This window comes from Acanthopagrus latus, chromosome 9 (assembly GCF_904848185.1).
Source record: "Acanthopagrus latus isolate v.2019 chromosome 9, fAcaLat1.1, whole genome shotgun sequence".
In the NCBI taxonomy this organism is placed as follows: Eukaryota; Metazoa; Chordata; class Actinopteri; order Spariformes; family Sparidae; genus Acanthopagrus; species Acanthopagrus latus.
Window position 1 is genome coordinate 4,474,629 of NC_051047.1, and position 15,811 is coordinate 4,490,439.

A 15,811-nucleotide genomic window follows, 5' to 3' on the forward strand; every position below is an offset into this window, starting at 1 on the left:
AAAGCCATAACTATTGTCCAGCAAGCTTTTGACAAACTGCAAGAATCTCTTTTTAAGCCTTTTCTAAAACCAAATTCATGAGAGTCTCAAGAGCCAGAGATATCACAGACCCTGGTTTGCATGTCACCACTCTAACAGGACACAGTATTTAAAGTGTTTCTGAAGACAATTATTTGTGCATCTGGTTGAATCAGAAACCCACATTAAAATTTCATAACACACTTGTTTAGCAAGCCACGGCCAAAAAATGGTTATTTATACAGAAACAGAACTACTTTCCCCATGTTCTGTAGGAAATGGATCACTGAAGCTGTCTTTTTATCTGTCCTGGATTATGGCAATAGACAATATGGCAATCTATTGTACATCAGACTCTCAAAGACCAGTGCACGCCAGGTAAAGTGCAAAACACTAGCCGTTTTTATACAGGGCAGCAAGCCACCAATTTGGCCGTCTTTTTTGCAGCTCGGTCCGTGATTTTATACAGAGGCGGTAAAACAGACCCCCAGTTTGCCACCTCAGAGGGTAGACTTATTTCCACCTCCATCGCTGTCTAAAAACGAGGCGTCAATGTGCCAGTGAGATGGACGCAGGTGTCAATGACCTGCACTGTTGTGCGACCCACAGCCGGGGAGTTTTAAAACCAGGAAACAGCTGATCACAGCAGTCAGTCCATCACTTCATCTGTGCTCGTCAAGATGAGCAACTGGACAGCCGCTGAGATCCATGAGATGGTAGTGTCTCCTCGGTCTCTGTAGCTGTTTGGTTGTGTCCGCTTCTTGTTGTAGCGGAAAGCAACGATGGTCGCTACTTTCAATTTAAAAGCCCCCCGCTAAAAACCCAGTTTTAAACTCCAGTGGGGTGCAATGTAAAGCTCTTATTTTGAATACAAATTCTTTGTCACTGTTCATAGCCAAACTTCGTGCTTCACACACATCACGTGTTTATGCCTACCTCAGGGGCGGCTTTTTGGAAAAGCAGGAATATTGCGCATCCGTTTTAGAAAGACAGAAAGGCACATTGCTGCCCTTACCTTGGAGCAAATGTGCCGCCTAAAAACTGCTTCTGTTAAATTATTTTGTGTCCTGTGCTTGTTCACTTTCAGAAAATAGCCTTTAGTGTAACGCTACATGTTCCAACACTGACATAGCACAATTCTGGCTGCTAGTATAACAGAAATGACAACGAGGGGAAATCATCCGAGCGTGAGCCAGCAGATGTCAGTCAAGCAGTAACTTTAAAACACTGCTGCCAATTTCAGATTTGAACACACAAATAATTGGGAAAATGGATTTGAAATACTTATTATGATAGATGTTCTCTAAGCTGCGCACTGTGCTGTGGAACAACAGTGTCTGTCAAACACACACTTCAAGAGCAGGGAGTTTAGACACCATGCTGACATTTTTATGCGCAGTCATTTGTGTGTTTCAGTTGTAAATTTTGCACATCACAAAGGGAAGTATAAATACTAACAATGATAGATTTCCTGTAAATATATTTCTTTTATGACCTGTGTTAAGTGTAGATGAAGCAGTGACTGCTGCAGGAGCTGTCTATGTCTGCTGTGAGGCAGGTGTGAACAGAGAAGAAAATCTACCTATTCTGGTTGCCATGCTATTGAGCTGTTTTAATGATAAACAGTGCCGATGAACCAGTCCATACTGCAGAGTGAAATAAAACGTGCTGTAAAACCAGGGGAAATTTGGCACAGATAGTTTGCCAAACCCCTCAGCTGGCCTCACAGGGCTTCAGCCGTGAGACCTGAATGTGGAGTATTGTTGTTTTACTGTTGACTAATTACTCCGGTTCCTGTGTGTGTGTGTGTGTGTGTGTGTGTGTGTGTGTGTGTGTGTGTGTGTGTGTGTGCGCGTTTGTGTGTCAGGATGTGTACACAGGAAAATGTTGTTTCTGTACTGTAGCTGTGTGTGTGAGTGTGTGCTGAATGAATTTGTCTCTCAGCGTTGGCTGCAAAGATCTAGTGCTTGCAAACATTTCCTTTACAGCACTGCCCCTCCCCCCCCCCCCCCTTTGCATGTTCACAGTGTGTGTGTGTGCTACATCGTCTATTAGAGCATAGGTGAAACCGCAGCTATTATCTACTCATCTTTGTGCTAATGGGAAGTCAGGTGAATCTTTCTTAGTCCACAAAACAGTTTAGAGATTCAGAGTAAAATTGTTTCGGAGCGTTCTCCTGGACAACTGAAGTAACTGGGGTGCCTTTAAAACAAACAAAATGAAAAAAAATAAAAAATAGCTGATAAAAAAACAAAAATAAAATGATAAATAAATGGCTCTGTGGTTTTCCAAATCTCTGCAAACCCTGAGATCCTAGATTGCTTTGGACAACGTTATTACACCCTTTGACGCGTCAGTCAAGCTTGTGCACCCACTTCAGACAGAGTGCATGCTAATGCTTTTAACTTGACAGCTTGCAGTGAGGAGTTCAGCATTTAGAAGGGTGTGAATAATGACACTCATGGAGACTTGTGTGATGCCAGACAAGCTTTATGGAGCTATGGATATTTTTCCCCTCCAGTAACTTCAGTTATTTAGGAGAATGGTGCTACGCTGTTTTGCTGTGAAGCTCCAGAAATGTTAAGTCGACTATGAAATTTGACCTGACTTTCCATCAGCATGACTCAATTTTCTTTTCTGAATGAACTTTTCCTTGAAAGGAAACTTTTTTTTTTGCCAGTTCTTTTTCCATCAGCGAAATTGAAAAGAAAAGAAAAAAATCTGTTCAACATTCAAACTTTGTTTAGAAAATCAAGAAATTAGACGGCTGGTTGGTCCAAAATGGCGGTTGCACCAAATCCATGAATCCGTTAAATTTGCCAAGTACGCTGTACTTTCCACAGGATAAATCCTTTCTGATTATAATGATGCCCATGTTTCTAAATACTACCAAACATTCAAACCTATTTACCCTAACAATCTTTGGGAGAATTCCTGCCTGGATTCTGTTCAATGGCAAGATTTTTCCAGCCCACAGACTGCCATGTTCCCGTCCCACTGAGAAGTCATTGAGGTGGTTGGGGCGGATGATTCAAATTGCAGAGCTTTGACAATGGAGTCTCTTTTGTTAATGTTAGGGGAAATAAGTGGTTTCGGTAAAATATGAAAAAAAAAAAAAAAAAAAAAAAAAGCAGACACATCCTGTCTTGATTCCAAAGCTGTAACCAAGCACTTTGAGTTTCCTTAGCATACACTTCACAAAGTTAATCATGCTGTCATTACCACAAGGGGATATTGATACATAAAATATTCAGTGACTGTTTTGCTGATAAAGCCTGAATGAACACAACTTACTCATTAAAAACATTTTCTTTTGATGTGGATTGAAAAAAATTATTTGAGACATGTTTGCATCATGACTCATCCCTCAAAAACACAGTAGTGTAGCTGTAATCTATTTTATTTAACGTGTTGTATGTTATGCCCAGCACTTTCATGTGGTCGCATGTGATAAACATTGTGGCCTTGGGGGGCCAGCACTGAGGCTTATGTTCATCATGTGTCATAGATTACAAAGAAGCTGGCAAATAACACATGATGTAACATCCAAGGTGTGTGTTTGACAAATTGCAGGGAGAGGAAGACTTTGACGAGAAGATTGGAAACAGATGCTAAAAGGAGACGGCTATTGTTGGTGTTGTGGGCATTGTCCACACTAGCTGAACTGATTTTTTTTTTTTTTTCTCATATTGAATTCAGACAGTTCTGTTGGATTTTAACAGGAGGGGTGTATAAGCAGCAGACTCGGCTGCTCAAAGCTGAAACGTGGGGGCTCATACTGAACAGTCTATGAAATATGAAGTGGTGTAGCTGACTATCGGCCCTGTTTACATTGGTGGTTTCCTAGCCGACAGAGGAAACAGCCTGTGAGTCATGCTCATATGCTGACAGACTGGAGGTGTTGTGTAAATCTTGAGAATTCAGGTGTGTGACTGTAGGGGAAAGTGTACGGCCGGATACATTTAACCAAAGCGGGTGACTGCACGTGTGTGAGGTCATTACTACCAGGGTGAAACCAGTGGGAAGAGAATAGAACGGTTAACTGTATCATTCTTTGCAGACCATCCTCATTGCAGATGGTTACATTACCATTGTAAACATCTTTTTCATAACAGACAGTTTTGGGATTTACTGATATCAGTTGTGAGGCAGGGTTCTATAAAACAAATTTTCAAATTCAATATTGCCACCTGCTGGTGGAAAGACAGGGACACACACCTGACGTGGATCCTGGCTACTACACTGTATTCCCAGTGGCCACTTTAAAAGATATTTGAATACAAAGATGGAGATCACAAGTGGTGTGGGAGGAAACGCATTTTATCTCGGTATTTAATTTGAGATGTCCAGTTAGCCAGCTAATCATTACGTTGATTGAGTTTAACTGTCAACTATTTTGAAAAAAGAAAAATGTTTTCAAGTGAAATATGCCATTAGCTGACTTGGAATTTAAAGATTTTCATTTCCCCCCATTTTATAGACCATCAAATGATCGATTAGTGATTTATTGACATGCTGCTGGATTTCTTAAATAATTAATTTTGTAGGGATTTGATTGACTGATTTGATCAATTGATTTGATTTCACGTCATTCCATCTGTTAGTGTACTTTTAGACATTGGATAATGTAATCATATTCTAACTATTGCCATTTCACTATTTTCTATAGACAAAACAAAAAACTGATCATCAGTTTATTAAAATGCGGCAGGATGTTATTTTGCCTGATAAAATAGTTTCGTAAAATATAAGGTATCCAGTTTCACTTTAGTTCATCTATTAGTGTTCTTGTATTTACTGTATGTCATAATAAGAGTATATTTTGATGTTGTCATGTAATAATAATACAAAGGCAAAGACTAGACATAACTATACGTATAACGTGTGAGACAACACTTCGAGTAAGCCCTTGCCTCTGACGTATTATTCAGTCGCCGAGTTGCGGTGATTTTCGGGTCAGGTCGGAGGGTCTTTGGAGGACAGTTAATCATGGCCCTGCGGGTGATCCGACTGGTCATCCCATCGGGAACAACTGCTTTTAAATCGGTGACCATAACACAGAAGGTGAGGGCACACAGCACGGGGGGACGGGTCTCTACCTGTCCTGCAGAACCGCTCAAAGTATCAAGGACAAGCTAACTTTGCTAGCTAGCTTCCTAGCCGCTAGCATCACACTCGGTCTCCAACATGATACCTGCTGGCTTTATCTGCAATGTTGTTGACAGCCGAGAGCCAGGACGAGCTGTCACTTCATCTATGTTAATTCTGAATACATTTTTTTTTTTTAATCGAAGTTCCGAGTCAAGCTTGTCACGGTTCCGCTTTGTAAATGTGACATTTGGCTAAGCAAGCAAGAGCCGGTGTCGCCTAATGCAGAGTTTCAACTAGATAATGTGCTGAGCTTGTGCACAGTGGTCATTAGTCCCGTTATGTTTGCAATGTCCTGTCAGTAGCCCCGCGTGTTAACGTTACCTCAACACTCCGTCTACGTGTTGTTGAAATGGCATTTTCCCATGTATTGTGGTGGACTTACAGAAGTCAGCCGTCTCTCTCAGCGACCGACCTTTTATACGGGACGAAACCATCTTCTAAATCTAGTTTCCCATCATAACTTCAGCGAATCTCGTCCTGAGTGCTGAGCTTCCATCTGTGAAGAAGTCATCATCACAGACAGTCGTACACTTAGTTATCTGTTAATGAGCTACACCTAAACACCAGTCTACTGTCATTGATGCATGGCAGACGAAAATACACCTCTCATTAAACCTCAATACTCAGCAGCAGCATCTCATGCTGCACTGCATCAGTTTAACCAGCAGCAGCTTGAAGGCAGACTGACAATTGAAATCAGTGAGAATCTCATTTGTGAACAGTGCTTGTTGTAATCCTCTTCATGTTGTCATTGAATTCTGTTGCATGTGGTCTGCAGTTGACACCGTCAGTTTTAGACAGGGAGAATAGTAAAATCATTTTTCTGTCATGGTTGAGGAAGAATTACCAACTGAACAAAGAGGCTGTCAGTGCAGCATTTACTTTGGGGTAATCTTTACTGATTAGGTCAGTTGTGTGTGTCACCAGAACGCTATAAAAACTGAAATAGTAGGGCCCTATTACCCATTCTTGTTTTATAGAGGGGCCTTATTGTGTCATATCTAGTTTCAATACCAGTAATACTTGGGTTGAATAGATTAAACACAGTTAACAACAATTTTGAGAAGGTAATTTGTTTCATATTTACTTCATTCATTTGGTCTCAGTTTTTTTTTTAAATAACAATGATAAACTAACCCCCACACTCTGTCCTCTTCACCTGCTGTTATACAGTAAGAGAGACCATCTCAAATAGGTTGGTTGACCAATGTGGGTCAGTCAGGTCACACTGATTGTTCCTAATACATGTAAATATATATTGTATTGTCTGATTCATGAGTGTCTCCAGGCAGCAGTGTGACTTCATTAGTCCAGGTGGGATTCATTGTTTTATGATTGGTCCTTTTTAAGAGGGTCTCTCCTTTTGTCTTGCACAGTAACTTGATGAAGGTCCATGTGTAGAAACAGCGTTGTTCAGTTTTTCCCAATATGCAAATGAGGAGGACAGTGTGCAGGAGGTTTACGTTCAGATTTTGTCAATCGCTGTCTTCTCCTAAGTCCCTATAGCTCCACAGGTGTGCAGAAGTTATTGGCCAGTTTTTTTGCCTGGGGGCCCACTGGTAGGTTAAATTGGCTTTGGACTGTGTTAACCCCTTGTTATCGATTAAAAGCTGGTGTTTTCTTGTCATACAGGCAGGTGTTCACACAAGCTCGGTGAGAAGCCTGCGGTATGGCTGGTGGGCCTACGCTCTGGGTGAGAGGACGACGCCGCGGTTAAAGCAGTACAGCAAAATCATCTCTGTGGATGGCAACTTGGCCTCAGGGAAAGGAGCACTGGCCCAGAAGCTGGCTGACAAGCTGGGTAATTATCTCACTGTGGGGAGTCTTTGTTAGAGTTTGCACCAACACACACACACTCTACCGCACATTCCTCCAGGTTTAAAGTCATGCAGATGGCTCAAAAGGAGGCTAAAATGGGTGAAATATTCCTGTAATGATGCCATGGCAAATGCAATAGAAAATGTTAAAGTTCAAAGTTAACTGTGTTTCCATCCACTAAAATTATGCAAATATTAGAAGTCTAGCGCCTCAAGGTAAAATGTGTGTACCATTGATTTTCCGCTTGGGTGCCATTAAACCAAAACAAGTGAAGGGGGTGCAATAAGATGACGACACTGAAAGAGTCACACTTATAATGGTGGAAAACGACATGGGGATGGAGATGGAAATATGGCACCTCTGTTGTTATACAGGTGAAGATGAATGGTTGAAACGATTATGCCGAAGGATCGCTGTCTGCTCAAATAATAGCAATTGGGCAATTATGTAATAACAATGAGAGTGAGAATTTACTTCATTGTTATCTTAGTGGCAGTTATACTATTGGATTATAGATGAGTGTTGTTAGTTAAAAAAAAACAAAACACAGCCACCAACTAAGCTGTTTGGATAATTGTATGAGAATATAATGTGGACAGCAGAAAAAAACGCATCAACAGCAAATGTAAATGAAGATACCCTTCTCACCAGGACCAGAAAAAAATTGACATGGACAGTATTTGTGTCAAAAGCCTTAACGTCTTATTCTGTATGTGCAGGGATGCTCTACATGCCTGAAGCTGACACTTTCTACCTGGACAAGATGACCGGGGAGAAGGAGCCACTTCCCGTCGACTTCAACGGAATGTGCAGCCTGGAGAAGTTCTACACGGACCCCAAAGCTGCTGATGGAAACAGCTACAGGCTTCAGCTGTGGATGTACACGATGAGGCTTCTCCAGTACTCCGACGCCGTCGAACACCTACTCACCACAGGTAAGATTGCAGCACTAATATCACAACATATATTTTAGTATAAATATTTAGAAATGGATGACGTATGACAGGACATTATCAGAATTACTCATCTGTGTCATGGTCATCTGTGTTTAAGGCCAAGGAGTGATCCTGGAGCGTTCTCCCTTCAGTGACATGGTCTTCCTGGAGGCCATGTCCAAGCATGGATACATCAGGAAGGAGTGTGAGTGTTCAGCAGTGATACGCTGACATATAGCAGCAAATGTGAACAATTAGATGAAAAAAAAAGTGCTGACTATTCAGCTCTGTTTTCATCATGTTTCATTCATATAAACATGGACAATTTGGAAAACACACAATATGCATTTCTTTAACGCACATCTTTTGGCTTGCAGGTGTGCAGCACTACAATGAGGTCAAAGGCATTAGCATCTGTGAGTTCCTGCCTCCGCACCTCACCATCTACGTAGACCTGCCAGCCGAGGAGGTGCAGAAGAAGCTGAAACAGAGCGGAAAGGTAATGAGACACACAGAAACCACAGGATCTCTGTAGGATGTGGCATACCTGTCACAACATTTCAGTCTCGTTCATTAACTCTCGATAGAGGGCAGATTCCCTGTTGGAACAACTGAACAGAAAAAAACCCTCAGAGGGCTTGGATATGTTGATTCCAAATACAGATGTTAATATTAAACGGGTAGTCTAAAGTTTGCCTTAATCAGCCTGCAAGCTTCTTGTTAATGCTTTATTAAAAGTTCCATATTGTAGAAAGTGAGATTTCCTTGTCTAGCTCTAGCTCTAGGTACTATATAAATACTCGCAAATAAGAAGATGCTCAGTCCACAGAGAAATGCACACAACCCGTTAGGGGTGGGAGAAATAATCAATTCTTAGATGCATCACGACGTGGACGATTCTGAATTGATTTACAAAAGCCTAAAGTCGATTTTCTAAACGCTAATTGGCAACGTATTGTTGACAGAACGCAAGAGGCGGAACTCGTAATTGTGATAATGCAGCGCCCGGACAGTCGATGGTGCGACGTAACAAAAAAAAAACATGAGACAGCTCAACACAACATTCAACCGGCAGCCTCTGCTTGTGGAAGCATGGCTGTCGTTGCTTTCAGCATCGAGCAAGTGATATCAAATTTTCCACCCAGCTCGGAAAGAGCGAAGCGAATTACAGACTCTATCGCTACTTGTGCAGAGGATTTGCGTCTGTATTCAGTCGCACTTTGTTGCGCACTGCTTGTATTTCAGCACGTTGTGCAAAAAATTGTTGCACAATGTGTTGAAATGCAGTCGGCATAAAGTAGCATAGCATTGGGATATGCTGCCTTTCAACAATATCAGTAGGATTTTGTGATAGAAGTCTTATTCTTATCTTTGACTGGAGCAGCTTTTCCTTTAATGACAGAGAAGAAAAATGAATCTGTTTAAAAAGTAGCCATGTGTTTAGTATGAGAGCTGATACATAGGTCCATAATGTGTTGAAATGCAAACTGCATTGATTATTGGATTGAAAGCTTATTTATTTTTATACAGGATACTGTTTTACTCTCATGGATATGCTCATTGCCTGTAACAGGAGGATTCTGTGTTCAAGTCAAATCTGTTTGTGACAACGAAAAGCCTTTTCTTTAATGAAATATTTAACTAATTAAATATTAATCAAATGTTAAGTTAATTAATCTGTTGATTTTCTTTAATGATGAACACAAAAGTAGGAAGTGATTAGCAAACTCAGATTTGATTATTATGATGATTATTATTATTATTGTAAATCATGCATGGAAATGTACACAAAAGATGCATGGATAATCGGTTTAGAATCGAATCGTTGACCTCAGAGTCAGACCTCAGAATGGAATACCAATCGAATCGTGAGGTGCCAAAAGATTCCCACCCCTACAACCCGTATTCAGAAACTGTGCCTTCCAACAGGCTGGCAGTACTTGTGTAAAGTTGTGACGTCACAACTGTGCAGTCACCGTCCTCAGCTGCACCCCCAGCACCGACAGGGCTGAAACAGAGGCATGGTGGGAGAGTTTCTGGCCAAGCCCCGTGAGAGCTGGCTAGAGAGCGTGTTCAGACAGAGGGTGAATGTAGGTGCTGCAACAGTGGACAATATGAATACAAGTGTTGTTTTTTTTCTTGTTTCTTTTTTGAATATTACAACTACAGACGCACCAATCTGCAATTTGTCCATCCATTCACATTGCCAAGTTTCTCCTGATGATTTGGAGTTTCTTTCTTTCTAAGAGCTACAGTTAACATCATACACAAACATTTCTGTGATCTATTCATCACTATTAAATACCTCCAAAACAGCACCAGGTAACAGGACCTTTTCTCACTCGCACTCAAACAAATTTCAAAATAGAGTGCTCTCTAACTGAACTGGGCTTTTTTTTCTTTTTCTACAAATGACATCCAAGTGAAAATGAATTGCCTTGTATACCAATAAATCTAACGCATTGTAGGTCATTTGATTGAGAGGTCAAACAGTATTTGCGACAACTTTTAAGCACTTACACAATGTATACTGGTCTGATTGTGAAAGGTAAAAACACAAGGAGTCTGCCTGTAATGTGCTGCAGCTGACAAGAAAACAGGGCAGCCCATCTATGGAACAATATGTCATGTCGTAAACTGGAGAGTGGCTCCTGTCTCTGCTCTGCTGTGTCAGTGTGGACTCCTGTGATGAAACACACAAGAAAGCACTCAGAAAGAACGCACTAAAGACTCTCACACTGAGGTGAAAATGAAGTGTACATTAGTGAGGTAAATCACATGAAATATTTAGCCTTTTACTTTTAGTCCCGGCTGGTGGTCACGTTGCATATGTGTGAATTTAACTGGGTCAGAACTGGATGTATCTAACACAGCCATGGTCGCTCATGCTGAAAACGTCCCTGGCTGATCGATTAAGGCATTTCTTGCAGACGCCCTGAAGTAAAAGCATGACCCTAAAACATGTAACCTCTCTTGTCAGGCCTACCTTCAGAACGTGCCCCTGAGTTATCTGAAGAGCATCGAGGATTCCTACAAGAAGACGTTCCTGCCCCAAATCAGGCAAGTATCTGAACCAGATTCTTGTTTGATTTGATACAGAAAACCTCGAGTCTGGTTAGTAGTTGTTTGTCTCACCAGGCTTTGAGTGTTTGCTAAAAGTCTGTGTGTTTTTTTTTCTTTTAGCAAAACAACAGAAGTGCTTGCTTACGATGCAGCCCAAGCCCAAGATGTTGAAAGGGTAAGACTGTAGTGGACAGCTGGGCGATATCTTCTTTTGGATTTCATTTTCAACCCTAAAGCCTATGACTATTTTTGCAAGCTTCTTTATTGTGTCCGTCCTCAGGTGGCGGAAGACATCGAGTATTTGAAGTTCGACAAAGGGCCGTGGCTGGAGCAGGATGATGTCTCCTACCACCACATGAGGATGTTGTGAGTTTCCCATTAGCATGATTTGTTTTTTTCCACATTGAAATGTAAATTAGACAGAGGAGGATCACCATCTGGTGAAGTCTGTCACACCAACATCTCACAGCCTCACTTTGTCACAGTCATTACAGATAAATATACAAAGCACCTGAAATGAATCACGCAGACGAGTGAACATGCAGATTGGTTCTGATTGCCTTTTGTACGCTGCGCCTTTCTGAATTGTGCATGCAGGTTTCCGACACCCTGCTACAAGCTGAATCTTTTTCTGTCCTTTTTTTTGTTTTGTTTTGCAGCGTGGAGGACAAACAGAGGGTGTCGACCTTGACCCACATACCTATGTTTCTCCCAGAGATTTGCATCGGAGCCCACGACTACGATGAAAAATACTACGCCTATAGATCCGTACGTAGAGACAAGACGTTCATTCTTATTGTGCCTGGTGCATATTGCTGGACCCTGCTACTAGCAACATAATCTAATAACTGAGAACTGGGATATAAAATGTATACAACGAGGTCGTTCTTCAACTTGCAGTGCAGGTTGTACGCATGGCATGCTGGGTAGCTATTGTATGAAGCAGTGGACAGTGTGTAAATCCTGAGTGATTGACTTTAATTCTAATTATTGAGGCCAGTCTGATTTTAGGTTTATTTCTATTTCTAACAGGGTGAACACGTAGCTGCATTAGAATGGTTTTTCTTTTTGGTTGTGTATGGTGTTCCATAGTTAGTCGCAGTGTGTATCTTCAAAGTGCGGTGTTCTGCAGCACTTTGTATCTGTGGAGAGGAATGTTAAATGTGGCTCTGTTGTGGCAGGAAGGTCCTTCTTCATCCTCCGCATAATAAAATAGTTCAAAGCGTTTTCCGAAAGCAGCAGCACACTGGAGGCACGGTTATCTGAGAAGTGCTGAAATTGAGACGGTGTGTTTTCTTTTTCTTTTTTTTCTTCTTCTTTTTTTTGAGTGCAGAAAGCCAAGTGAACACTGGTATTTATTCAGTTTTGTTCAGTTATTGTTTAGTTTGAGAATAGTATTTCAAGTGAGTGTGGTGAGACAGTTGGCGTTGGTGCAGCAGAAGCAGTGGTGGCCTAAAGGTTACGGAAGCAAGCTCGTCACTGCAGGGATGTTGGTTTAATTCCAAGGAGAGATCCGGGTGCAAGTGAAAGGTTGGGCTTGCTGCGCTGTAATCACCACCCCTGAAGTGCCCTTGGGCAAGGCCTTTAACCCCAACTGCTCCAGTGGAGCATCTCAGTGGCCCACACGTCAGAGTTTGGTTTCACTGATGAGCTTCCAACAGTGGATGTGAACAGGGTGTCAAGGGAAAAAAAGCTGCTGGTTTACAAAATAGCTGAACTAAAATAGATGTATATATCTCTCTCTATTTTTTTTTCCTAATAAGACATGATTTTTAAGTAATCTGTTAATGAATCAGCCAGTAGTCATCATTTATAAGGATGCCTTAATTGTACCCTGTGTCCTTTTATCACTTCCAGCGATATGAATTAATTCACTCAATAGAAAAATGCCACCCAGATGTATACAGAGGGATGTTTTACATTTGATGAACTATGTAACGGCATAACCCTTTCCCAGATGTGTATTCTCAGTACCAGGGGTGTGACAGTTTTGATTTTAAATAGAATAATGACTCAAAATTGACTTTCAATTCTGATCATCAGAACTAAGTGCAGGGGGCTGAGAGGTTCCAGTGTGAAACAGGGCTACAGTAAACAGTAGTAGCTCAACAGTCAACAGTGGATTTTTTTCTTTATCATTAGCTGCATGTTACACCAGACATTTTATAAAGGGCAAGTAGAAGTGTGGAAGTGTGGATCACCCCCCCCAGGGCCCGGGCTGAGGTTAACCCTGCGGTCTGTGTGTGAAAAGGGGCTAAGTTATCCCAGGGTCAGCTCTTAGCCCCAGGCCAGTTATATGCACTGTTACAGAATCCTTCTGCCTCCCAACTCATCTCATTTCTTATGTGCCGGTTCCAAATTGACTTGTTATATTCGTAACTGTTATTAAGATCTTAGTGATATTATAATTACATAACTTTGAACATATGGGCTGTATTTTAGAATAAAGAAATAAGGTGGTTTTATCCAATGCAGCTTATATCTTGTTATAGAAGAATTTAAATAAATAAAAGACAGTTGCCATGTAATAAAACCAATAATCTATTGATGCTTAAAAATTGAGACTTGATAGTCTGACCATGGCATAGTTGCCGGTGCTGAAAAAGAAATTAAATGGAAAATTGAAAACAAATGTATGACACCCAATCCCATTACAGCAGGAAAAACAAGTCTGCGTGTGCTGAGTTGGTCGGAGCAGTATTAACTCTCTAAGTCTCGGTGGAACCGCACCACATTTAGCGAACTCTGCAAATGTTGCTAGCAGTAGTTCGCTATGATTCAGAGACTCAAGCAGTGTGTTGGAAACAAACCTGGTACCTGCATCTACATACTGCCATTTTTCAAAAGAAAAAAGTGAGGCTTTTTGAGGCCAGTTTGTTATGTAAGAATTCCTTTTTGAATCCATCCTTCAGTCAGTCAGTCAGGCAGGCAGAAGAGGCAAGAGTGCGAGTTGGCCTTTAGTTTAATGCTTTGTTATTATCAGAGGATAAATAAGATTGTCTTTATTTATTGAAACCTATAAAATCCTTCTGAGGTACCCTGCCTATGCCTAAACCCTCGCTGTTGTCTTTATATTGGATCATTTTATTTCTCTACCCTTTGCCATGTGACGCCTGTGCTGCACTGTCAGTGCGATGGAACTAATTTTCTTCTGCTGAAATATTGAACGCCTCGTAGTTACAAGAAGGCAAATGCCAGATGTGGAATATTCTGCAAGGCTTTTGGTATCATCAGTCTTTCAGTGAAACATTTGGGTCTGACCTTTCTGTTTATTGACTGGAGACTTTTTTTGTCTTCCCCTGCTGCAAAAATGAGGCTGTGTAATGCTACAGGAGGCTGTGACCTGACATTTAGTTCTGAGCCTGGCTCTCAGTGGAGAGAATGAGAAGTGTGACACGTGGTGGCGTAATCTCCCACAGCACATTTGAGTTGACAAAGTAAAGTCACGGAAGGACATTTGCAACGTTGATGTATTGCAGCTTCCATTGTGCACTTTATGAAAAATATTGTGCAACAGTGAACGGTCTAGGTTGTATCAAGCAAATAGTTGATTAGTTTCTTTTTATATACATGATTTCATTCAAACTGATTAATCAACAACAAAAAAATATTTTAATGTCTTTATATTTAGTGCTAAAAGCATCAAATTGAACCCTGCAGGCAACCCAATTATCTTGATTAGATGCTTCCTGCTATTTCAATTAGAATCAGTTCACTTTACAGCAAAATTATATTTCGGGTGTTTCCTCCTTCCAGACTTAATTATACTTTCCCAGCAAGCCTAAGACGTCTGTGTGTGTGATTCTGCTGTTTTTAATGTTCAGTCTTGTTTTCTGTTTTTGTCCTTGCAGCTCCCTGGGAAGAAGTACGCCCGCGGTTATAACACAGATGTGGGAGACAAATACGTCTGGCTAAAGTGAACGAGTCCACAGGCCCATCTCTGAATCAACCCTAGTCATTGGCTGATCAGCTCCCTGAATGACTGGTCCATAATTGATCCAGTTGTCTTCTCTTGTACATCTTAAATAATATGTATGTGTTAAAAGAATAAATTTTGAATCAATAATAATAAAAAATGTCTTTGTCTTTTCTCCTGACTCTGAATGCCAGAGATAAAGGAAGATAGAAATTGGGTCTCATTTCCTGACTTGTCAAATACTGATTGTCAATACTGATCGTCAATACTTCGGGATTGCAGGGGATAAGTGGGTTTGGACTGAGACTCAAAAATCTACATTTCTAACAAATATGTCCTTTTAACTAAAGCTTACTGAGATAAGTGCGGAAGATAAGTATGGAATTGACGGTGACCATGTGATAAACATATAATGCAAATAAGTGAAGTGCAACCAAAACATGCCACTCAGTCAATTAAGTCAATTTAATGCAAAAAGTACATGAGCTGAAAAATAAGATACTGCACTATTTGTAGCACAGTCAAGGAACATCACCATTGGTTTTCACAAGGTCCCTCAGTCCATAAACTGTAATCTAGTTGGGACTGTTGCACCGCACAAGATTACTCTGCCAGGTTTCGTAAAAAGTAGTGACAGAGTAATCTGTAACAAAAGAACAGCATGCAACAATTTTCTCTAACGTTTGTTAGCAAAAAATATAATGCCTGTATGGGTCAGCCAACAGTTTGGAGGTCCAGAATGACCAATGTTACACAAACGGAGTAAAATACATGTAACTAGGGATGCTCCAATACTACACATCCACTGAACATTTGTATTGGCAGAAATACATCTTGCTGGCTGCTATCTGCAAATCAGACAACCACCCACTGGCAGCAGTGACAATGTTCATCTGTGGTCACATCAGTT

The 15,811-nt window shown here is 41.0% G+C and overlaps 1 protein-coding gene across 1 annotated transcript; it reads left to right on the top strand.

Annotated features, from left to right (window-relative positions):
• Positions 1-4,924: 4,924 nt before the first annotated feature.
• On the top strand, positions 4,925-15,061 carry ndufa10 (NADH:ubiquinone oxidoreductase subunit A10). Its single transcript, XM_037110771.1, has 10 exons — positions 4,925-5,082; positions 6,802-6,970; positions 7,707-7,922; positions 8,041-8,127; positions 8,300-8,421; positions 10,903-10,982; positions 11,106-11,160; positions 11,266-11,351; positions 11,645-11,753; positions 14,837-15,061. Exons 1-10 carry the CDS (start codon positions 5,008-5,010, stop codon positions 14,903-14,905), a joined length of 1,068 nt encoding a protein of 355 aa, XP_036966666.1. The 5' UTR covers positions 4,925-5,007; the 3' UTR covers positions 14,906-15,061.
• Positions 15,062-15,811: the final 750 nt, after the last annotated feature.

Bases quoted from the DNA above. Each gene is read 5' to 3' on its own strand.
- ndufa10 (XM_037110771.1), top strand. From the start codon at position 5,008: ATGGCCCTGCGGGTGATCCGACTGGTCATCCCATCGGGAACAACTGCT. The intron at 6,971-7,706 runs GTAATTATCTCA...CTGTATGTGCAG, and splicing joins GAAGCTGGCTGACAAGCTGG to GGATGCTCTACATGCCTGAA. The intron at 8,422-10,902 runs GTAATGAGACAC...CTCTCTTGTCAG, and splicing joins AGCTGAAACAGAGCGGAAAG to GCCTACCTTCAGAACGTGCC.